General features: G+C 46.5%; 1 protein-coding gene across 1 annotated transcript in view; it reads left to right on the forward strand.

The window, feature by feature from the left end:
* The window catches only part of FAM178B (family with sequence similarity 178 member B), a 196,188-nt gene extending 172,151 nt beyond the window's left edge, over positions 1 to 24,037 (forward strand). The window contains exons 10-12 of the mRNA XM_087969642.1: positions 10,727 to 10,804; positions 13,905 to 14,072; positions 23,657 to 24,037. Of these exons, the coding sequence (XP_087825768.1) occupies positions 10,727 to 10,804; positions 13,905 to 14,069 (243 nt within the window). The 3' untranslated portion in view covers positions 14,070 to 14,072; positions 23,657 to 24,037. The remainder of the gene's footprint in view (positions 1 to 10,726; positions 10,805 to 13,904; positions 14,073 to 23,656) is intronic.
* The last annotated feature ends 820 nt before the right edge of the window (positions 24,038 to 24,857 follow it).

A 24,857-nucleotide genomic window follows, 5' to 3' on the forward strand; every position in this document is an offset into this window, starting at 1 on the left:
TTTGCTGCCATCTCACCGTCCTCTGGTTTACTGCAGCCTTAATCCACGAGTGTTGCATGACACACTGAAGCATCAGTTAACATACAGGCAGGATTCGTGTCAAATGAATGATGATTGGCTGATTTGTAGTCAGTGTGTCATGAGAATATAGGCAAAATATTTTTACTTTTTTTTTTTTTTTCAACAATGGGTGTTCAGTATTTGTCCGAAAGCTGCTGTAAATGGGTTTAGCACACGCTCTTGCTTCCATAAAGGGTGCCTTCTACTATTTTTCTGACTCACAAATGATGTTTATGACAGAAAATCAGAGCATCTCCAGATAGCTTTTGCGCTGCTCTGGGATCAACACCACAACTTTGTGATCCCCTGCGTTATTAATCTCTCTTCAGGAGTTAAATTGGTTTACTCTCAGTAAACCAACTATGCCAGTGGTGGGTCTTCAGCCGGTTTGCACCAGTTCAACAGAACCTGGTAGCAAGGATTTGGCGTGGGTCGCCGAACCAGTTGTAACTTCTGCTTTCAAGTCTGAAATTCCTTCTTCCTGCCCTGTCAAGCTAATTACTTCAGTTTGTTTTGTTTGGATTTTAAGTTACAGTTTGCATGTCCCTTGTTTTGGAATGAATTTTCTACAGTTAAAGGCTGTTCCTGGGAGAGTTTTTCTCCAGCCAGAAGGTAACCTGGACATTGGGGGCAAAGTTGGAGATAATAAAGGGACTCTTATTGCTTATTTGACTGTGTGGCCTTTGTGCCACACCCCATTGGGTCATCACAATCTCTTTCCATCTTACCAAGGATCTTACCTTGACATGTGGCCTGGGTTCTCCCAGTGTGTAAGTCCCAGGTCAAGAAAAACAGCTTCTGGGTCCCTGCCTGCACACACAACTTGCTCTGTGGCTCGACATGTGTGGCCCCATTTGTATAATTCACGGACTTTCCCACCACGCACTCAGCTGCAAGCCACCCAACCCAATTTCCGCCTTAATGCCGCTGTTAGTACATTTTGTGGGGGTGGTTCAAAAAAATCAACGAGGTGGTGCAGGATCTCAGCCTTTTTACCTCGAGGTCTCCCTGACAGGGCTGGTTTTTCCATGATGTTTCTAAACGAGGAGAATAATTATTTTTTAATTAAAAAGTTTATCTCTCAGGAAAAAGAGAGCATCCCATTTCTGAGAGGTCGGCTGCCTGCTCTCTTTGGATTTCAGCCCAATATCAACTTCGAGCTCTATTGCATTGTTTTAATTATTGACTTCCCTCTTGGAGGTTTATACATAAGCAGCTTTTGCATCGTCCAATCTCCCAGCCTTTGGGAGCCGCTTCCGCTCAGCTGAGTTTATTTCTTTTTTAAAAAAGCCCGCCTAAAAAAGCTTTTCAAAACCGCTCTGGGGTGTTTGCAGGCCTGAAAAAAAAAAAAATAATAAAACAGGGAAGCCTTTTTCCACGAGCTCTTCCCCGTAATTTACGCCCACACATTCCCCCACGTCATGCACAGGCACCCTTCTTAACATGCCTATGAGTCCCCGATAACATCTTTTTTTCCCCCTCCGCCGTGGCCTGTTTCTTCCTACTTAGTCAAGTAATGGGATGAGTTCCTGTCTGCCTGCCTTCCGTCTTGGTCTGTGTGCCTTTCTCTTGGGCTGAGTCCAGGAGAAAAAAAAACCTGCGTCCTGGACCAGTGATAGTATTCTACCGGTTCGGCCCGGTTTGTGCGAACCGATAGTAAAAAAAAATGCTACTGTTCGGCCGAACACATAGTAAAAAAAAATAATCTATCCCAGTTCGGCTGAACCACTATTTCTTTTTTCTTCGTCCCGATGATCAGCTGTTCCGACGATCAACTGTGCCGGAATCCCCCTCACTGTCTGACTGCTTCGCCCAGGAGGCTAAAAAATGGAGCGCGGGGTAGGCGGATGGGTAGGTGCTGCACACACACAAAAAAAGAGAGAAGCCACGCCCACCCAGTCCTATGGCCACGCCCACCTAGCCAGGCCCATAGAACTGGTAGTGAAAATATTTGCATCCCACTCCCGCCCCAGACAGTAGCCTCTGAGAACGTGCCTATCCTGGGCCGGTGCTCCCTTTTCCAGCTGTGGAAGCGAAAAAAAAGAGGGCCTGAGAAAGGGGAAGTGTGTGTTTCGCTTCCCAGACTTTCTGATTTGTGTATTTTCTGATTTGTGCCTTTGTGTATTTATTTGGGGTTAGGAAGCGGCTGAGTTGTGTTTTTACCGGGTTTCTTTCCCAAGGGGCCCATCCTCCTCCCTCGGTTTCTTTGCTCCACCAAGGAAGGAATAGAGATTCAACATCTGCCTGGACAGAGGCTGGTTGTTCTTACAGTTGGACTCTCCCCTCCCCATCCCAGATCAATCAATCGGAATAGAGCTGCAAGGGACCTTGGAGGTCTTCTAGTCCAGCCCCCTTCTCAAGCAGGAGACAGTATACAATTTGAGACAAGTGGCTGTCCAGTCTTTTCTTTAAAAGCTCCACCTACAACTTCTGAAGGCAGGCTGTTCCACTGGTTATTTGTTCTCACGGTTAAGACGTTTCTCCTCAATTGGTTTCCATTCATTGTTTCTTGTCTTGCCTTCTGGTGTTTTGGAAAATAAGGGGAGTGGCAGCCCCTCAAATACTGGAAGACTGCTATCTAAGGTCACCTCCTCGTCCTAGACTAGAGCCATACCCAATTCCCGAAACCATTCTTCGTATGTTTTAGTCTCCAGGACTTTAAAGCATCCTAATTGCTCTTCTCCGCACTTTTCCCAAAGTCTCAAATTCTTGTTTGTAATGTGGTGACCAAAACTGGATGCAGTGTCCCAGGTGTGGTCTTATGAAGGTTTTGTAAAGTGCTACTAAATACTTCGTGTAATTTTGATTCTCTGATTCCGTTTATGGGGTTTTTTTTAGGGGTTTTTTTTTTTTTTGGCTGCTGCTGCAAACTGCTGGCTCATGTATAAATTCTTTGCATCAGTTTGCATCAGTGGTGGGATTCAAAAATTTTTAGTACTGGTTCTGTGGGTGTGGCTTGGTGGGTGTGGCGTGGCTTCATGGGTGTGGCATGGCTTGGTGAGCGTGGCAGGGGAAGGATACTGCAAAATCCCCCTTCCCTCCCCACCCCACTAACCTGCTTCCCAGCTCCATTCTCCTGTGCAGGGCAACCAAAGAAGACCTAGCCAATCACCTGGGACTCAATGGTAGGCAAAAAATAGATGCAGGCAGGGCCCGTCAGAGGTGATATTTGCCGGTTCTCCAAACTACTCAAAATCTCCGCTACCGGTTCTCCAGAACTGGTCAGAACCAGCTGAATACCACCTCTGGTTTGCATTGAGATGTTTGCATCTGGGTACAGAGATCTCTGGAGGTGAAACTTGGCTCTCAGAGGCATGCTCATGTTGTGGTTTACACACACACACACACACACACATACACCCTTCCCCCCAACAAGGCCTCAGTTTGCAAAAAGATATGCGGGAGTGTTGGGCCTTGCACCAAGAAATGAGGCCAGGATGCTTCCATAATCCTAAGACTGCCCTGCAATGCAGTTGGGGGTGTTTTCCAGCCGAGTCGGTAAAGAATTGTTAAAACAGGCTCTTGGAAACCGGAGGCATTAAACTCCTACAGCAGTCCCTTTCCACAATTGCACCCGCGCCAGTTCTTAACTGTGGTTTGTAATGTATTAACTGTGTGCAGCAATTGGCACAGATGTCCCCAGAGGACGTGAAAACTGCCGAAGCATTTCAATTGATGTTTTTTTTTTAAAAAAAATGTTTTGGATATTTTGAAGGAGAAACATGTGGCAGATGTTTCTAGTGTATATACACCAGGAAAGGAGCCACTATCGTTTCAATTTCACTGGATGGAAAACAGAGAATCATCTCTCTCCCTAAATCTTTTAAAATATTTGTTGTAAAGGAAGAGAAAACTAATCCCGAAGGGGGGGAAAAAATGCACAGATAGGAAAACATTCATTCAGCCTTGTGAAGGAAGATGGGGTAAGAAAGAAACTCAACATTGCTCCACCTTGATTCTCTTGGGTACATAAGGCGGAGATCTCCAAACTTGGCAACTTTGACACTTGCGGACTTCAACTCCCAGAGTTCCCCAGCCAGCCATGCTGGGGAATCTGGGAATTGAAGTCCCCAAGTCTTAAAAGTCACCAAGTTTGGAGACCTCTGACCTAGAGGCTGTTTCTGTTTTGTTCTGGCTCCCTCCCTCCATAAGGGTGTTTTCAAGAGGGTTAAAAGTTTGTGAACAATTTTCAGAAGTGCTTCAAATTTGGAGAAAGCTGGAATAAGAAGAAAGCTCAGTCATGTTCTCAAAACTCTTATCGTGCCCTTTAACAGTAGAGCTCCAGTAATCCATGGGGTGTCTTTTTCCTGACCTAACCTACTTCAACGGGCTGATAACCACCTTGCCATCCCTAATCCTTAATTTCTTGGAAAACCCCTTTCCCTGCTGACCACCTCTAACTGCTCCACCGTGTTTGTATGAGGCAGTAGGTAACACCCGCCGCTTCCCTTTCGGCTGCTGAATTATTCGGCGTCAAGAACGAGAGGGATCCCTACGTAGCTTAAATCTTGAAGGCATAGCGAGAATTGGACTGGCATCAGCTCAATCAAATCAGGAAGCGTGGCACAAAAAAAATGACTAGCTCTCCCCGTTTATGCAACAGGGAGCTTAAGAGATGCCAGGGGAAGGAGGTTGGGCTGGGTTGGGCCAAGGTTGCCATACCGTTGGTGTACTTTGAATGGTACGGTAGTTGTTTTTGCCCTCAATCTCCCCATTGTTCACGCTTGATTCTTCCTGCTTCCTGGCACATATTATGAGTATTAGTCTGCCTGACTCCCCCATAGCCAGTTCCTCTACCTGCTAGCAGCCCCATTCCTCCACTTGGGACTGCTAATCCTCACCTGCACTCACCTTTGTCAACTTGAAAGTTTTGGGGACACCTTAGAAGCAAACACTTCTAAATTTTTGTTTTGATCTGAATGCACAAAGCATACCTTCAGTTCAGAAGTTCACAGAGGAGAATAGATGGTCAATATGGAAGCCGTACTAGGACAAAAGATATAATTCTGAGATGCTTTTTTTTCCTTATGGGAACCTAGCCAGGCAAGACAAGTTCAGAAAACAAAGTTTATATTATCATTCATTATTTGTGGCACACACACACACACACGAGCGGCGCAGTAACCTCGAGGTAAAGACGCTCACCTCCTGCTCTGAAGGTTGAGAGTTCAATCCTAGGCAGCAGCAGATGTTTCTCCATCAGGGCGCAAGGAGAAAATATCTGCTGCAATCCAGAACTGGTATTCAGCAGGTCCTGACCAGTTCTAGAGAACCGGTAGCATAAATTTTGAGTAGTTCAGAGAACCGGCCAATCCCACCTCTGACTGGCCCCATCCCCATCTATTCCCTGCCTCCCATTGAGTCCCAGCTGATCGGCTGGGTCTTCTTTGGTTGCTCTGCACAGGAGAACGGAGCTGGAAAGCAGGTTAGCGGGGTGGAGGAGGAAATGGGGATTTTGCAGTATTCCCTGCCGCGCCCACCAAACCACGCTCACCAAGCCACCAAGCCATGACCACAGAACACCATGCCCACATCTGATTGGCTGGGTCTTCTTTGGTTGCCCTGCACAGGAGAACGGAGCTGGAAAGCAGGTTAGTGCTGGAAAGCAGGTTAGGGAAGGGGATGGGGATTTTGCAGTGTCAGGAAGGGCATCCGGACAGCTAACGCTCAGCTCCATTCAGCTGCCCTGATTTCACCCCGAATAAAAGGGATCAGAAATTTTGGGAGTTGAAGTCCGCTGGTCGTAAAATTGCCGTACTTGACCCTTTCCCATTAAAGTCAGTTGAAATAGGTTCCTGGCCAAGACAACATACCCCTCAATAAACCGGTTTACCTTTTAAAGTGGAAGTATCTCGGCTTTTAAAATGGCCCCTCGTGCCTCATCCTTATTAAACTGCTCCAAATTTGTAAATTTACACCAGACTTTCAGTTGTTACAAGTCACTAAGAAAGGGACGCGAAAAGTTGGCTGATTAATAAGTGCTTTTCCTCACCAGCTGAGGGAAAATCCTCCGAGGCTGAGGTAAAATGGATCAGGCTTACAGTAAAGATTGGACACTACATCAAAACCCCTTAAAGCAAAGAGGTTCGCGCAGGGTCAGCTTCACCTGCATCCCGAAAGGACATCGAAATTGATTTGTGCCTCCCCAAACTGAGGCTAATGGATTTGGATCCTCATTAGACCAACCTGGAAAGCGGGAAGAAAAGGCCTTTCTTTTAATTACCAAGTAGGGCCGAGCCCTGCCAGCCACGCGCAGCCCTCCGCAAAGGCCATCTTCCCCTTCCCCAGGTCTGCATATTTATGAAGGGAATAAATTGCTTAATGCCAGGGTATTTGTACATTCCTGGCAAGCACACACACACACACACACGAAAGGATTCTTAAATGCCTCTCTCCGCTCTGCAGCTTTCTACCCAGAATGGAAGGCGGCCGGAGAAAAAATTATTTTGCATTTGGGCGAGTTTGTGCAAGATAGCGTTCCTGCCTACCTCGGCGATTAAATACCATGAACCCTCTTGAATTTCTGACCCGCGATTGGGTGGCTCTGAAACAACCTTGTTTAATTAGTTTTAGCGCAGAGATCATTGTGACGTTTGTCTGTATGGATCTTTGTCTTTTGAGCTTGTATATTTGTATATTTTAATTTTTTGTGTTCAATAAAGTTTGTTTTAAAATTTAAAAAATAAATAAATAAATAAAATAGCCTTGTTTAAAGATGGGAGCTCCTACTCTTCCAAATCGGCTTCCGGTTTTGATCTGGGCCTGGAATCGGGGATGAGCAGCCCATCAAAAAAAACCAGGAGTTACAACCCCCTTCTCAGATTCCAGAAGGTTGCAGTGTTCGACAGAGGGTTTCGGAGCATTCATTCGAATTTTTTCCCCCCCACAATTCCCATTTTCATCGTCTCTTCAGCTCAACACAGCTAGAACACCCGCTTGCAAGACGTTCTCTATCAGCATCTTCACGCCTTCTAATAGCAAATTCAGATGAGAGCCAACATATGTCCTCTGAATAACGAATACATAGTACAATATTGCCAATATTGGCAGAACTAAAAAATCTATATATATCTACCACCTACCTACCAACTTGCCTGCCAACTTTTTCTACCTGTCTCAGGTTTTACACACACACACACACAAACTATTACGGAGCAAAGGAACAAGGCAAGAAATCCAGCAAACTTCAGATGTCAGCAGCGTCACACAAAAGTCCACAAATTCAGCGCTTGTTCCCATCAAGCGCCCCTCCCCATAGCGTCTCCTTAAGTCTCAGTCCCCAGGTGTGCCTTGTGAAGAGGGGTGGGGCACTCTCCTCCCGAGTAGTTGGCTCAGTCTGCGCTGTTCTTGCCTTCTCTCTACTCTCCGTGCTCGGAGATCAAGCTCCTTGCTTGTTGCCTGAGCTCCGTCGCTCCTCATCCCTACTGCCTGCCCTCTCTTACGCCTTCTCTTGGTCATCCTATCCCCGTTCTTCCCTGCTGGCAAGCCATCCCGAGCACGAGGGACTCAGCACTGCCTTATCCTGCTCCTTCCCGCGTTCCTCTGAAGCCAACAAGGCCGCCCCCTCGACCTCCATCAGCCCCAGCTCCTCCTCCTCCTCCACGGACTCAGGCTCCAATGGGGCCATGATCGTTAGTTCTTTGCGGCTTTCCGTAGGTCCGCTCTTGCTTTCAAATTCTCCGAGTCTTCCGTCGTCATCCAAAACACGAGATCATCTTGACCTTTGTTCTGGTGTGAAACTTAGAAAACGCCTCCCTCCTTCTCCCCCTCCCATTTTATAGCCTTGTATTTTTTTTCCCCCTTCCCACCAATTACATTTGCCGGGCATCGTTCCATTTTCTCCCGTATGAAATATTCGGTTGTTTTATACTCAATTAGGTATGATATTTACTCCTTCGCTCCTCGGTAAATTTTTATTAAATCCTCGTGTCTACCACCTAGCATTTGCCAGAAAGCGCTCTAAATTAATGAGCCAAGATTTTGCTCCAAAAAAATAAAAAATAAAATCTTTTTTAATAGAACTTTAGATGTTCCGGCTTGTCCCTGAGAAGCTCATATAATCGCCTGCCAGCCAGATAATTAAAATCCTTTAACTGAAAGATATGAAAACAACAGGTAGAAAGAACCTTGAGCCATATATGCCGTCCAGAGTAGTAGATAAACAGGAGCCGAGATATATTTAGTTCTGAGGGGCTCCCTCATTTTGGAACAAGCAAACTCTCTGGGTGGCCTTAAACCAGCCACTTTCTCTTGGCATCTTGTTCTAATTTGCACCCTCTCATTTCCACTGGAGGAGTAATTATACTGTACTAACTGAGATGCCCCAGACGTCTTGTATTAGACAATATTGACTGGGCGATATTGACCGACTAAGGAACTCTGGGAATTGATATCCTACAGAGGCTGAAATTGAGAAACACTGTCTCTTTCTCTCTTTTCTTTCTTTCCTTCCTTCCTTCCTTCCTTCCTTCCTTCCTTCCTTCCTTCCTTCCTTCCTTCCTTCCTTCCTTCCTTCCCTCTTTCCTCCCTCCCTTCCTTCACTCCTCTTTTTCTTCCTTCCTTCCTTTCCTGTTTTCCTCCTGCTTTCCTCTCTTCTTCCTGTCCTTCCTTCCTTCCATCCATCTATCCTTCCTTTTCATCCTGTCTTTTGATGTTTGATTTTCTGGAAAAAATCTTTTACAATAGATGATAGATAGATAGATAGATAGATAGATAGATAGATAGATGATTGACAGATAGGTAGGTAGATGATAGATAGATAGATAGATAGATAGATAGATAGATAGATAGATAATAAATAGATAGATAGATAATTTAAATATTTATGTTTCATTCTCTGGAAAAATTCTTACTCTCTCTATATATAGTAAGAATTTTTCCAGAGAATGAAGCAAATGTGTATAGAACACATATATTTAAAAAAGAAAGAAACACCAACCTCAAAATACTCAGTTTGTGAATGGCTATAAATCTGTTGACAGCAAGTGTTAATTTTTGTTCCACTCCATTAGAGAGAGAAAAATATTATTTCTTCATGACTGAACTGAACACTTAGGATCTGGGATAGCCTTCTTGGGATTAGAGTTAACGTAAACCGACCTGTGTAGTGATAATTAAAATTAAAAACTGGTCTGTTGAGAAATGGAATAGCTATGCCCCATGATTCAGCCCAGGGTGATAGGAAAGTTTGTGTGCAGGAGAGGATAACGTTGGAGAGCATAGCCCATGCCCCATCCCTTGAACTACCAGGCTGTGAACACACATACACACCTCCTAGCATCTGGACTCCACTGTTTGGGCCTAGAGTTTTTTGACGCCCCTCTATTCGCATGGGGTTTTCTACCATTTTTAATTATTATTTTTAATTTCTTTTTTTTAAGCATGAAGTTATTCATCTGCATAGATCTGCTGGTGTACAATTTGTGCAGTCATTAAATTGGGGAAGCCTCCCAGTCCTGGTGTGTGTGTGTGTGTGTGTGTGTGTGTGTGTGTGTGTGAAAGACCAATTAGCTGTACAAGGCCAAACGGAGGACAAAGTCAGCACGGAGCTTCAGAGTTTAAACTGACCAGAACGAAGAAAGTTGCTTCCTGCAAAGGCTCATGTCCCTGGCCTGGATGCAGACCCCCTCTACCTCCCCACCCCCATGCACACACACACACACACACACACACACACCAGAGTTGACACCTACAGAAAGCATGGTCTACGGTCCAAAAAGATTTACACTCTTGGGTGGAAAAAAAATTGCCCCAAGAGTTTCAACCTACTCCAAAGTTGGTTTACCTGAACACCAAGCCGGTTCTTTCCTAGGCTTTTCTTGGGCCTTCAGAGTAAGCCACTGACGGGGTGCTGTCCACAAGAAGTGGGCCAAGGAATAGCTGGCTGCCATCCAGCTGGTATTCCATTTTACCCTCCTGTGGTCCAAGGATGGCTGGGAAGAGCCGAAGACCCCTCACACCCTGGCAATTATCTTTTTGACCTGGTGCCGTCTGGACGGCGTTTTAGGTCAATAAAATCCCACACCACTAGACTAACAAATAGTTTCTTTCCCTGGGCCATCCGAACCGCAAATAAACACGAAGTCACTACCTCATTAAGATGTGAAAAGATGTGAAATCTCAATACCCCATTCAGATGTATAATAACATATTACAGTATAATCCATCGCTTGTGTATTATACTCGGCTAAGCGTTACAGTCAGTGTTGGATGTATATTTTGTGTATATTCATAGATATTGTACTCTCAAATTGCAAATGGAGATGTGGGTACTCTATCTTTCTTATCTTCATTTTTAAGTGCTTTGGTTTTATTGTATTGCGAACAGTTGCTGGGGTGCACCCACAGTTTCGTTGTACTTGTACAATGACAATAAAGTTCTTCTAATTCTAATTCTAACCGAAGATGTTGGATGCCAGAAATGAGATATGGAGGACCTGCTCTGTCTCCTTAGATCAGAGGTCTCCAAACTTGACAGCTTTAAGACCTGTGGGCTTCAACTCCCAGAATTCCTCCTCTGGTCATGTTAGTTCAGGAATTCTGGGAATTGAAGTCCACAAGCCAAGTTTGAAGATCCTTGCCTTAGATGATTATTGGGAGGGAGATATGAAGTCCGCAGGAGCATCTGCTTCTCTGCTTATCCAATATCTTTCTCTCTTCCTTGCAGGCCTGTTACCTTTGCTACAACCTCCTGGTATTAGCCAACGTGGTTGTGGGAACCAAGCCAGCATCTCCAAGAGAGCAGGTGAGATGGGGACCAGGGTCAGGAAGAGCAAGAAAACTAGCTTCGGAAAATAAAAGGCTGCGTTCAGACCAAACATAGACAGCAAATCTCACATGAGGAAAATATATGTATGTATGATTTTCCATACATTGGAATAATACGTACACGGTGTGTGACATTTACCCTGGCAGCGGCTCAATTTTGCGGGCAGCATAAATTTCCCTTTCACAGCTCCACTGGAGCCAGCTTGCCTTGTACAACTCACTGAAGTGGAGAAATGCTGGCTCAGGGCATCTGTGGGTCTGGGGAAGGTGCAAAATTGATGTGGAGTTGTACTTTGCAATTAATGACTAAGAGGTGCTTAGCGGAGGGCTCTCGCAGGAAATGTTGGTCTAGACCCAAACAGGGCTGGGGCAGTTTGTGGCTCAGCACACTCAGCGCATTAGCCAACCAGCACATTAGCACATTAGTTGATGTGTGCCAGGCCATTGCATGAAGGCGGCATGTGGTTTATTTGGGCTTTGCACAATGATGCCTTATTAACATAGGTTTAGGGCAGAGGTCTCCAAACTTGGCAACTTTTAAGACTTGTGGACTGTGCTGGCTGGAGAATTCTGGGAGTTGAAGTCCACAAGTGTTAAAGTTGCCAAGTTTGGGGATCCGTTGTGATTACCTGGGGCGTGGCACAAAGGCAACACAGTCACATGAGTAAGAAAAGTCCCTTTAATACCTCCAACTTTGCCCCCAGTGTCCAGTTACCTTTGGCTGGAGAAAAAAACTCTCCCAAGAACAGTCTTTAAGTGAAGGAAATTCATCAATCTGAAAACAAAGTACGTATAAACTGTAAATAAAAAACTGACACAAAAAATTGACGCTGCAGCAATTAACTGGACAGGGCAGGATAAGGAATTGCGGACTGCAAAGGGCAACAAAACACACACAGTTGGGAAGACGCCAGGAACCCAGATAAGCTTCGACCATAAAAGATAACTCACAATTTGCTTCTTATGAGTTGCTGTGCACAAACTCCCTTTTTAAACACTGTGTTCCCAGCTGCAGCTAATGGAGGGAATCAGGGCCCTTTCCTCCCCTGTAAGCCACGCAACCCACATTGCTCCCTTCTCCATTCCTCCCTGCATGCCCTAGGATGAAGAGGGGGTGGCCCTGGTCTTCCTCTGAACTCCCTCTCCCTTGTTCTACCTCTCTCCTGCTCTGCCCAGCCGGACTTTGCCCTTCCCCAGTTTCTTCCACAGCCACTGGAGCCACACTCCCACTCTCTGTCAGCTGTTTGGCTTCCTCCTCTGAGTCAGATTCCAACGGGCATGACACCCCTGGTTTAGGGCATCCTCAATTGTGTGAACACAAAGATAGATAATACGACCCATCTTTTAGAAAGAAATAGTGGAGGTGTTAAGGAAAATGCTCTCCCACGTGTTTCCCACATGTTTGTTGAAACAGGACTGTCTAATGGTGTGCGCACCATCCAGAGTCACAGGTGTGAGAGGGAAGGCTGCACGGCTTTAATAAGTAAAATTCAAAAAAGGAGAAAGTGAAACTGGAGGGGTCCAGAACGATGTAAGATACAAATATTTCTGCAGTTCCCTTACTTAAGGCCTTACAATGCATTTAGCCGGGTCTGGAAAACAATAGCAATTAGAATCACAGCACAAATGTAAATTAATTGCATGCTTAATTAAGGGTTTTGTGACTTGGCCTGTTGTGCAAGTTCAACCCAGAAAATGAGTTAATTCAGTTACTAAGCCCTGCATGTTGAGTGAATGGAGTGATGCAGTGGTGGTATTCTACCGGTTCGGCCCGGTTCTGGCGTACCGGTAGTGCCAAAGATCAGCTGCTCCTAGGTCCTTTTTAACCTCTCAGCTGTTTGGTGTGGAGGAGTGGATTGCTGTGCTAAACAGCTGAGAGGCGCAGTAGCTTAGTTTTTACTGTTGTAATGCATGTGCACAGCATACATTTGGCACGCGTTTGCTTGCGCAAGTCACACGAGTCGTGCAACCCCTCTGCAGCCACGCCCACCAAGCCACGCCCACAGCACTGGTGGTGGGAACTTTTGAATCCCACCACTGGAGCGATGTGTATAACCCAGGGGTCTCCAACCTTGGCAACTTTAAGACCTGTGGACTTCAACTCCCTGAATTCCTCAGCCAACTATGCTATGCTGGCTGGAGAATTCTGGGAGTTGAAGTCCACAAGTCTTGAAGTTGCCAAGGTTGGAGACTTCTGGTATAACATGTAGTTCAGCCACTCTTTATAGCTAGTCAAACTGAACCACAAATATTTCTGTTTTGTCTTGTTTCAGGATCCAATCTGGATCGGTCATCTGGACCAGAGATTTTGTCTTCTGAGGTTTCAGATTCATACTGGAGGAGTCCATCTTCAGGAAACATCTCTCTAGCGGACGCATACTCTGCTAGAGAGAATTTCCCTGAAGATGGGCTCCAGTACCACTCCGAAGGCTTGGAAGACAGAACCTGTGGTCCTGGTGACCGACCCACATTGGATCCTGCAACGTGAACCTGGAACGCATATACAGTATCCGCCTTAATTTGTGCATCGTTTCACTTTGCAAGCGAGGTATCAAACACATGCTTCTCTCTGACTTAAACCAGCTGTGCTGGCTAGGAATTCTGGGAGTTGTAGCCTGTTACATCTAGAGGTCTCAGGTGGGAGGTGGGAGACGTGTGTGTGTGTGTGTCAGATTGTAGTGGAATGTGGGAGTGACCTTGGGAGACAGGAGGAAGAGCTGCATAAGGGCAGACAAGGGCAGCTGTGTCCACAGAAGGAATGGGAGCCTGGCAAACTTCTCACAAGAGACCCTCCCTAGTTGCTTGGACTGTAAAGGTGGGAGATGGGAGAGAAATATTTTCGGGTTTGCAAGATTCTGTCTATGTAACCTTAAAATAAAGTAGAATTAGTTCATCTGGGTGGACTTCCTGTCTGGACTGCCTCACCACGCTGGCACAGATGGCATCCTTCTCCATATCCTGAAATGCAACACGTTATATCCAGTTCCAGGTTAGTTGCCGCGTTCTCTGTTGCTACTCGACGAATCCTTACATGGTTCATCTTTGCCCTTCTTTCTTTCCTCCTGCACCCTCCCCAGGGCCACCTCCAGCAACTTTGCCTCCAGGTGCAGCGGCACATCAGCAGCAGCCTCCGCGAGAACCCCGCTCTCCTCTACCGGACCAAGCTGAAGAACCTGGCTGCCCAAACCTACGTCAAGTGGCAGGAGCTGCTGTCGCAAAGCTGGCTCCAATTAACCCACTAGCAGGTAGTTTCCTGCGCGGCCTCCAGAGCTTTGAGTTAGACACACTCCAATGGTGGTATTCTACCGGTTCAGCCCGGTTCAACTGAACCGGTAGTAAAAAAAAATGCTACTGGTTTGGCCGAATCGGTATTTCCAATGATCAGCTGGGCGACGATCAGCTGTGCCACGCAATTTAGATTAGCTAGAAAGCAGGAAATCGTCAGATTTCTTGGTTTCTAGCTAATCTAAATCGTGCGGCACAGATAATCTCCCTTTTTGCTTCAAAATGCTTCTTTTTTCAGCGGCTTCCCTAAGGCCCACTAGGCCAAAAACGGGTCACGGGGGGGGGAGGTTGATGCAAAAGAAAAAAAGAGAAAGAAAGAGGGAGGGAGGGGAGAAAGAAAGGAAGGGAGGGGAGAAAGAAAGAAAGAGAAAGAAAAAAAAGAAAGAAAAGGAGGAAGGGAGGGGAAAAGGAGAGGAAGGAAGGACCACAAACCTTGGCACTAGATGCAGCTTCAGAGAATGCTTTGAAACAGGACAGCAATCGAGTGCTGGAAGGTAACTGGAGGTCATATAGTCCAACCCTCTGCTCCAGAAAGTTAGTTTTGACACTCCCCCTGTCACATGACCACATAGCCACGCCAACCCAGTCGTATTCCCCACCCACCCCATATTCAGCTAAACATCCCGGGGGAGTAAGAGGAACCTGCCACTGAAATAATTCCTCCTGCCCACCCGCTCCACACCTTGCACTGATCGCATGCAAAAAGGGGAGGGGACATCAGAGCCAGCCTGTTGAGCATTTGGGGGGAGGGCACAAAAGGCCAGGAAAGGGGATAGGGGCGAACACCCCGCTCCCCGAGCACCAGGCTAAGGAAGATCTCTTGCACAACCCTCGTCCCCTCCGCTGCACAGGTGAACAAGTGTCCTAATCAGAATGTGTGTGTGTGTGTCTGTGTTAACATATGTTTGTGCTGGGTGCCATTTGGAATATATTCTGCTCCAGGCAACACATATTCTGATTCAGCCTTGGAATAGACCAAAGCCCTGGCAGCTGCAGTTTCAGTTTCCAGCTGTCTGTGGCTAATGGCACATTACTCCCCCACCCCAGCTGGTGGCACAAAGCCCACCCTGCAGCACGTGGGATTGGGAAGGAGCGCGAGCGGGCCGGCCAGAGACCCTTGGCTCTGACTCAGTCCATGAAGAATTTGCAGCAGCCGGCCAAGAAACGGAAGTGTGGTTGGTGTGTGCTGGTGTGCAGTGAAAGAAACACACCCCCTGCGTACTTTCCGTTCCCTCTGCCATTTGCAAACATGCTCCCAAGGCCAGGCCATGGCTTCCTCATTTACTCCGACGAAGTATTTGTAAGCTCCCTCCCAGCCAACCGGAACAAAATGGGTCCATAATGCGAGATTTGTTTTTATTTTTTCAGTTTTGGGGGTGAAGGGAGGGGAATTGGAAGGTATTGAGGGCCTCAAACGCCCCCTTAGAGCAAAGGGTGGGGAATCATGGCCCTTTTCTGACTGGTGGACTTCAACTCCCAGAATTCCTAGCTGGCTGAGGAATTCTGGGAGTCGAAGTCTGCCAGTTACAAGCATTCCTGGCTGAGGAATTCTGGAAGTTGGTCCGCCAGTCACAAGCATTCCTTGCTGAGGAATTCTGGGAATTGGTCCACCAATCACAAGCATTCCTGGCTGAGGAATTCTGGGAGCTGAAGTCCACCCATCTTAAATATGTCAAGGTTGAAAAACATTGCTTTTGGAGGCACAAGAAGAATGCTGGACTTTCTTGGTGTTTCCAGCAATGCTAAAAAACATAACTCTCCAGCAACGAAGGTGTTCTTTCTTAAAACCACAACCAGGTATGCACCTGGCAGCCAAACCAAGCAGGTATGTATACATGTAGGCATTTACATTTAAATTTATATGCGGCCCATTTTCACCCTGCAAAGCAGCCCTGGATAGCTATTTAATCCCAGATTTTTTTTCTCCTCCCGTGCCTTTGCGGTCATGCCAGGAGCACAACTGAGATTCTGCAGGGAGTAAATTTGCAATCCCTACATTTAGCCCACACTGTTTTCACATTTTGTAAGGTCCTTTTTTTTGAGAGAGAGAGCCATTTTGGTATAATAGCGGTTAAGGAATCAAGCTAGAAACCAGTGAGTTCTAGTTCCACCTTAGGCACAAAACCAGCTGGATGACCCTGGGACAGTCACCTACTCTCAGCCCTGGGAAGGAGGCAATGGCCAAACACTCCTGAAATTCCTCGCCTAGAAAACTGCCGGACATATCAAGTCTCCAGGAATCGGATGAGGTCGACCATAAGGAACAAAAAAACAGGTCCTCGAAGCTAAGGATCAGTTTTGGTTTCCCGAAGGTGTTCCAAATGTACATTTAGAAAACCGACAGAATTGGAAACACTACAATCCAAGTTCTTGGATATTAACTGACCCGGTTGTGTTGGAAACACAAGCTTTTCACCCTGAGGTGGGGCGAACATTTCTGGGGGCAACAGCATGTCCCTGGACTGTGACTGAAGCAGTGGGTTGAAAGAAACAAGGAAGTAGGATTCAGTTGGACCTCAGGAACAATGTCCTACTGTCGAAAGATGGAACAAATGTCTGTGGAGGTGGCATTTATTTCAATTTTTTTCCTCCTTCACTGAGAGTCTGAGCATTATCTGCAGTAACATTCAATATGGATTCCTGCATTGGCTAAGGAGAGGAATTCCAACTCTTAACCCATCCCTGATTCTTAGTTTCTTTCCCAGAAAATCTGCCTCGTGCAATTTTTCTCAGACCTTTTTAAAAATGTGGCTGGCTTCAGAAATGATCCAGATAACTGGTTGGGGTTGAATTCCTGCCCCAATTTACAGACTTCCTCCAGGTTAGTTTGTTTTTTACGGTGCCAAGAGATTGAATCAGGCAACGTAAGTGTACGTGATTGCTATGCCGATCCTAGTTTTGCCTGAATTTGTGGGATTTTAATTTCATTTTTTTTAAAAAAGATGGTAAAAAATTGTGCTGGCTTCCAAACATGTCAGCCTTGTTGCTTTGAAACAAGCCTCGCTTTGTTCTGACATTCGGCCTTCTGTTCAGGAGGTTTCATAACCTGTTTTTATTTATTTATTTATTGAATTTATATTGCTGCCTATTCGCCCATGGCGACTTGAGGTGGCTTACAAAATGTAAAACCATCTTTTAAAAAAAACAGTGAAAACTAACAAAAAGAATCAAATAAATTAATAAAGTACAATACAACAAAATCTGGGGGGAGGAAAAAAATCACCCAAGCTTCTTGGATGAGAAGTGAAATGTCTTTAAAAGAAAAAAAAGAAAAACAACCAAGAAAGTCCAGTGGCCTCCTGGGGGGAAATAAAGGGTCACCTTTGCACCTCTGGGTCACCTTTGCATTCCTCCTTCGTATTCCTATTGCGCCACACTGCTTTGCAAACGACCGCCGTAAAAGTTTTATCGTTTCCTCCTGTAGCTTTGCATTATTTGTGCTGCCAGCTGGTTGCTGGCCATAACTAAATTATAGCGATAATAACATCCTCCACCCCTCCCTCCCTCCTCCAAATAATTGGACTAATTTTTTCCTGTTTGGGGTAGGGTGGGGAAAGAAGGGCGCTGCTAGTGGTTTTCAGGACCACACTGAAATCGGAACCTTTTAACCCCTTAATCCGCAGCTGCAAGCAAACAAACAAACAAAAATGTTCTGAAAATGTTTTCCATATCTGCTGATATCCGGCCACGTCTCGATGTCTTTTATACTCAGGTCCCAGCTGGCCATCGAAACTCACAGTGTGACTTTGTGCCTCTCTCTCTCTCTCTCAGCGCAACACACATCGAAGTGGGTTGGTGTTGTGGAGAAAGAAATGGAAGAGAGATGTCTTTTGACTCCCCTGTGGCCAAAAACACACACAAAAAAACCAGCCACAGCCATATAATTGAAGCCCTGCCCCTTGCAATGCACAATAATAAAGTGGGGGCAACGGGGCAAGGAATGGACCAGGAAGGGATAATGCAAAGGCAACGTCATGGCTGACCATACTAACTTTGACCACATCCCATAAACACCCCTAGTTTTAGCACGCAGGCCAAGAGTTGAGTTAATGGCAGCTCTCGGGTAGGGGAGCTGTGAATTTTCACAAGATCCTAGACGTCTTAACGGCTCTTAAGAAAGACTCCGGTGCAATGTAAAACCAGACCCACCCAAGATTCACCAAAGGGGGTCTCAAAGGTGGTGCTTTTTTCTTCAGAAAGGCAACTGGGTTGTTTTTTTCTTTGAGGAAGGAGGAAAGGAGGAGGAGGAGAGGAGGAAGTGGAAGACGAAGAAGAGGAGGAGGAAGAGGAGAAGAGAGGAGGAAGAAGGAAGAAGAGGAAGAGGAGAAGACGAAGAGGAAGAAGTGGAAGAGGAGGAGGAGGAAGAGGAGGAAGAAGAAGAAAGAAGGAGGAAGAGGAAGAAGAAAGAAGAGGAGGAGGAAGATGAAGAAGAAGGAAGAGGAGGAGGGAGGAGGAAGAAAAAGAAAGAAGGAAGAAGAGGAAGGAGGAGGGAGGAGGGAGAAGAAAGAAAGAAGGAAGAAGAGGAGGAAGAGGAGAAGACGAAGAGGAGGAAGTGGAAGAAGAAAAGGAAGAAGAAGAGGAGGAGGAAGAAGAAAGAAAGAAGGAAGAAGAGGAGGAGGAGGAGGAAGAAGAAGAAGAAGAAGAAAGAGGAGGAAGATGAAGATGAAGAAGAAGAAAGAAGAGGAAGAGGAAGAAGAGGAGGAGGAAGAAGAGGAGGGAGGAGGAAGAAGAAAGAAGGAAGAAGAGGAGGGAGGAGGAAGAGGAGAAGACAGAGGAGGAAGTGGAAGAAGAAGAGGAAGAAGAAGAGGAAGAAGAAAGAAAGAAGGAAGAGGAGGAGGAGGAAGAAGGGGAGGAGGAAGAAGAGGAGGAGGAAGAAGAAAGAAGAGGAGGAAGATGAAGAAGAGGAAGAAAAAGAGGAGGAGGAAGAGGAAGAAGAAAAGAAGAGGAGGAAGAGGATTTATCTGTGCCCTTATAGTCACCTGAATCAGGGTCGAGTTGGTTGTGGAACCTTCTTGGAAGGGTTGCAAGGAGATAGCTGGTGTCTTATTCCTCCTCGTCTCAGGTGACCCTGAGGGCACAATCCTCCCATCCCATCTTATCAGGATCCCTCCCACCATCCAGTCTCAACTGTCAGTACCTATCCATCCATCTCCCCATCTTCCGAAGTGGTGAAGCTTCTTGGATGAGAAGTGAAACAAGACGACACCTGGAAGACTCCAAGTAATTTTGGTCACCATGCTGCAAAAAAGATGTTGAGACTTTGGAAAAAGTTCAGAGAAGAGCAACTAAGAGGATCAAAGGCCTGGAGACTAAAACACACATGAAGAACAGCCGCAGGTTTTGGGCTTGGCGAGTCTAGAGAAAAGAAGAATTAGGGGTGACGTGATAGCAAGAATTCCAGTATTTGAGGGGCTGCCACAAAGAAGAGGGGGTCAAATTATTCTCCAAAGTGCTGGATGGCAGGACAAGAAACAATAAATGGAAACTAATCAAGGAGAGAAGCAACTTTGAATTAAGGAGAAACTCCCTAACAGGGAGGACAATTAACCAGTGGAACAGAAGTTGCTCCCAGAAGTTGCGGAGGTTTTTAAGAAGAGACTGGACAGGCACTTGTCTGAAATGGTATAGGGCAGTGATCCCCAACCTTTTTGACGCCTGCCCGTACCGCATCAGCTGGGCGCCGCGCCCGGTATCAACAACTGGCGCCGCCATCTTTTTTGATGAAAAAGTGCTTCTGGTGACCCGAAGCACTTTTTCAAAAAAGATGGCGGCGCATGCGCTCGGTGAGCTTTTTCGGGTAGAAATGGCTTTCTACCCGGAAAAGCTCACGAGCGCTGAGCTTCATCTTTGATGAAAGTGCTTCCGGTGAGCTTTCTACCCGGAAAAGCTCACCGGAAGCACTTTTTACCAAAAAGATGGCGGCGCCCAGCAACCAGCGGCCCGGTAAGACTTGTTCGCGGACGGTACCGGTCCGCGGACCGGCGGTTGGGGACCCTGGTATAGGGTATCCTGCTTGAGCAGGGGGCTGGACTAGAAGACCTCCAAGGTCCCTTCCAGCTCTATTCTGATTCTTCTTTTCCTCAAAGAAAAAAGAGTCCAGTTGCCAGAAGATGAAGACGAAGAAAAAGAAGAGGAGGAGGAAGAGAAGGAGGAGGAGAAAGAAGGAGGAGGAGAGGAGGAGGAGGAGGAGGAGGAGAGAAGGAGGAGGAGAGAAGGAGGAGGAGGAGAGGAGGAAGAGAAGGAGGAGGAGAAAGAAGGAGGAGGAGGAGAGGAGGAGGAGAAGGAGGAGGAGAAAGAAGGAGGAGGAGGAGAGGAGGAGGGAGGAGGAGAAAGAAGGAGGAGGAGGAGAAGGAGGAGGAGGAGAAGAAGAAGAAGAGGAGGAGGAGGAGGAGAAGGAAGACGAAGAAGAAGGAGAAGGAGAAGAAGAAGAGACAACTATGAGCTGGATCAGGGGTCTCCAACCTGGGCAACTTTAAGCCTGGAGGACTTCAACCCCCAGAATTCCCCAGCCAGCTTTGCCCAGGTTGAAGACCCCTGACCTGGATGGCTGAGAATCTCCACAGACAAAGGGATGCTTAAAGGACATGACACACACACCCCCGCCTCTCCCCTTGCCAGCACCAGCAGGAAAGGAGCAGAAAGTGCCAATCCTTGGACTGGCGTGGACTGCATGCGAATGTTCTCCACACCTCTTGAAAAACCTGGCGGCCCTGTTAAGAGAGGTCGCCCAAGGCCTTTGGGCTAATGCATTTCGGGAAAGGATCCAGCCCCGCAGAGGATCTGGCCTCGTCCACTTCGCGGCCAGCCTGCATACCCTCTCTCTGTGCCCCGCGGCCAGCCCTCTCTGCCATCTGATTGAGAAGCTGAGCTGCTGCCAACATCCTCCTGTGCAAAACGTGATGGGAAACAGAAGCTGGGCTGCTAACTCTTATTAGTCAGGAACTTACTCACCCCAGACGGGACCGCTCGGCATGCCCCGAAGTCATCGGAAGGCCTAGGAAAGAGAGAGGAAGGGGGGGGAGGGCTGGCAGCAGGAAATGACTTCATGGCAGGGGTTTTAATCCAGGCGGCTCAGACCTGTGGCTGACCCGTTCATCAGGAGCCTGTGGGAGTGTTGTAATTGTGTCTCCTGTCTGGGTGCCTTTGGCTGGATCAGCTGAGATCTACAAGAAGAGTCCTCCACTCCTCTACTTGCAACAGAATACCTTGTAGAATAGACTGGACTGGACTGGACTGGACTGGACTGGACTGGACTGGACTGGAATGGAATGGAATAGAATAGAATAGAATAGAATAGAATAGAATAGATATAGAACAGAACAGAACAGAATAGAATAGAAAAGAATAGAAAACAATATAGAATAGAAAGAATAGAATAGAATAGAATAGAATAGAATAGAATAGAATAGAATAGAATAGAATAGAATAGAATAGAATAGAAAACAATATAGAATAAAGTAGAATAGATATAGAATAGATATAGAATAGAAAAGAATATAGAGTAGAGTAGAGTAGAGTAGAGTAGAGTAGAATAGAATAGAATAGAATAGAATAGAATAGAATAGAATAGAATAGAATAGAATAGAATAGAATAGAATAGAATAGAATAGAATAGAATAGAATTCTTTATTGGCCAAGAGTGATTGGACACACAAGGAATTTGTCTTGGTGCAAATGTTCTCAGTGTACATAAAAGAAAAGATACATTCGTCAAGAGTCAAGAATCATCAGGTACAACACTTAATAATAGTCATAGGGTACAATAAGAATAGAAATAGAATAGAATAGAATAGAATAGAATAGAATAGAATAGAATAGAATAGAAGAATAGAATAGAATAGAATAGAATAGAATAGAATAGAATTCTTTATTGGCCAAGTGTGATTGGACACACAAGGAATTTGTCTTGGTGCAAATGCTCTCAGTGTCCATAAAAAAAAGATACATTCGTCAAGAGTCAAGAATCATCAGGTACGACACTTAATAATAGTCATAGGGTACAATAAACAATCAAAATCATACTAGGACACAGTCAATATAAATCATAAGGATACAAGCGACAAAGTTGTCATGCAGTCACAGGAGATGGGTGATAAGGAGTGATGAGAAGATTAATAGTACTAGTAATGCAAACTTGATGGGCATGGCAGGGGAAGGATACTGCAAAATCCTCATTCTCTCTCCACCCAACTAACCTGCTTTCCAGCTCCGTTCTCCTGTGCAGAGCAACCAAAGGAGACCCAGCCAATCAGCCGGGACTCGGGAGGCGGGGAATAGGTGGGGGCAGGGCCAGTCAGAGATGGTATTTGCCGGTTCTCCAAACTACTCAAAATTTCCGCTACCGGTTCTCCAGAACTGCTCAGAACTGGCTGAATACCACCGCTGCCCCCCTACCTCACATACACACGCATACACACAATCAATTCCCGTGAATGGCAGGATTGGGCTTCTGGTTTTCCCAGGGCTTGCCGTTTGCATCCCTCTCCCCGTGCCAGCCATGACGGTGGCAAGCCCTTGCGTGGAGGCGCAGGCCATGTTCCATCTCTCAAAATAGGCAACCCGCCACGCTCTCCCGCGTGGGAGTTCTTGCCATCTGTTTCTGGAAGAAATATCAACTGTCTCACTTCCCAGGACGCGAAGGCGGTTGCTCGCTCAGGGCTGGGAGGGGGGGAGAAAATCACTCTGCACGCGCTCAGGGGAACTTCGTTGCTGTTTTTGCCTGCGAGATGTTGCTCCCCCCACTCCCCCATGTGTGTGTGTGTGTGTGTGTGTGTGTGTGTCGGTGGCAAGGGCCCAGTAAGGTGCCCAGTGTCATGCCCTTGTTGGAGTCTGATTCTGAGGGGGAGATGGAGCAGCTGACAGGGAGTGGGAGTGTGGCTTCTTGTGGCTGTGGAAGAAACGGGGGAAGGGCACAGTCCGGCTGGGCATTCAGAGGAAGACCCAGGGCCACCCCGTCTTCATCGTAGGGCAAGCAGGAAGGAATGGAGAAGGGAGCAACGTGGCTTACGGGAGAGGCAAAGGCCCTGATCCCTTTCATGAGTTGCAGCTGGGAGAACAGGATATAAGTGGGGCGTTTGCACACAGCTCCTTGCTGGAAGCAAAGCGTGCATTATCTTGGTCGAGGCTTATCTGGGTTTTGGCATTGCTATGTTATCCTTTGAAAGTCTGCAATGTATCATCCTGGCCTGCCGTGTTATTTACTTAAGTGTGGTTTGTGTTGATTTTTTTTTATTTCTAATTATCTTTACTTTGGGTTCGGACTGCATTTCTTTACCTCATAGACTGTTCTTTGAAGAATTTAATCTCCAGCCCGAGGATAATTGGACATTGGGGCCTCCCAAGTTGGAGGCATTAAAGGGAATTTATTCTACTTTTGTGACTTTGTTATTTTTGTTGTCACGCCCCGGGTCATCACACCCAGATGTGGCACCGCCAGCTTGGTGGGATTTTTGCCTTATTTGGCACCTCCTGGCCAAACTGTCTTAGGTGTGTTCCTGAAGTATTTTTTTGCATTTTTCCCCTTTGCCTTTTCTTCTCCTTTTAGGCCAAGAGTGATGAGGATGGAAGATCTTTTGCCAGACGGAACAGCATCACAGAACTCGGGAAAGGATTTTTTTTGGGGGGGGCGATGAAGTGGGGGCACAGACCATTCAGCCCCCCCTGCCTCACAGTCACCGATAATCCCCTCTCCGAGTTCTTTCATTCCACCTACCCCCCTCCCTCATAAACGTCCTCCATGGGTCTGTTGTGAGGCGCATCCTTTCTCCCCGGGCCTAAGCCCACCCTTGTTTAATGTTTACTGTTTTTCTTTACACCCTCCTGTGCCTTGAAGGCCCCCCTGTTTCCGAAGCAGGAAACCCACAGAACAAATAAGTGCCCCTCTTTCTCCCATGAAGAGGTTAAAAATAAAATGTCATTTTTGAATGGATATCATGTCTCTCGTCCCGGGTGTTTTTCTGGGCGCTGTTGAGAGTCCGTGTTTGGCCTTTCAAGGATGCAGGATTCTTGGTAGGGGGCCGAAGAGAAGATGCTTAGTTGCACCATCCTCTCAGGTTGCAGGAGAATTCAAGAGGACAAGAATATCTCAGTCCTCCAGGCCATGGTTGTCCCAAAGGTGCTTTTCCCCACCCGCCCAAGAGGCAACTGGACTTTCTTGTTTTTTTTCTTTTGAAGATATTTCACTTCTCATCCAAGAAGCTTCTTCGTTTCTGACTGGGTGGTGAGGAATGGAAGGATTTACGTTCCTTGTAGACAGCTGGTCATTTGCATCCTTTTAGAGGGTCATTGAGGCCACTTGACCAGCTGTCTGCAAGGAGCATAAAGGACCGTGTTGTCAATTGGATAACAGAGGGAGAAGGATTCGACATCACCTATCATCTCCAGTCTACAACACCGCCCTTTCAACAGTTCCAAGAAAGCTCCGCACTCATTTGCACCACTCAGGTGACCCTGAGGACACAGATAAACCTCCAAGTGACCTCAATGACAGTTGAGTCCAGTTGCCTCCTGAAAAAAGCACCTTTGGGTCAACCATGACCTGGAGGACTGAGAATCTCTACAGACTTTTAGCAACACAATTAGGGATGAACACCCTCTGAATGGTGTGGGAGTAGGAAGGGATTTCCAGAGGGAAAATGGCAGGCTACAGGAACCATTTGCACTACTCAGGTGGTTATCTGAAGACACAGATAAACCTCCAAGTGGCCTCAATGACCCTCTAAAAGGATGCAAATGACCAGCTGTCT

This window comes from Notechis scutatus, chromosome 7 (genome assembly GCF_049901735.1).
Source record: "Notechis scutatus isolate UNSWTSFEM ecotype Mainland chromosome 7, rNotScu1.2, whole genome shotgun sequence".
NCBI classification, from domain to species: domain Eukaryota; kingdom Metazoa; phylum Chordata; class Lepidosauria; order Squamata; family Elapidae; genus Notechis; species Notechis scutatus.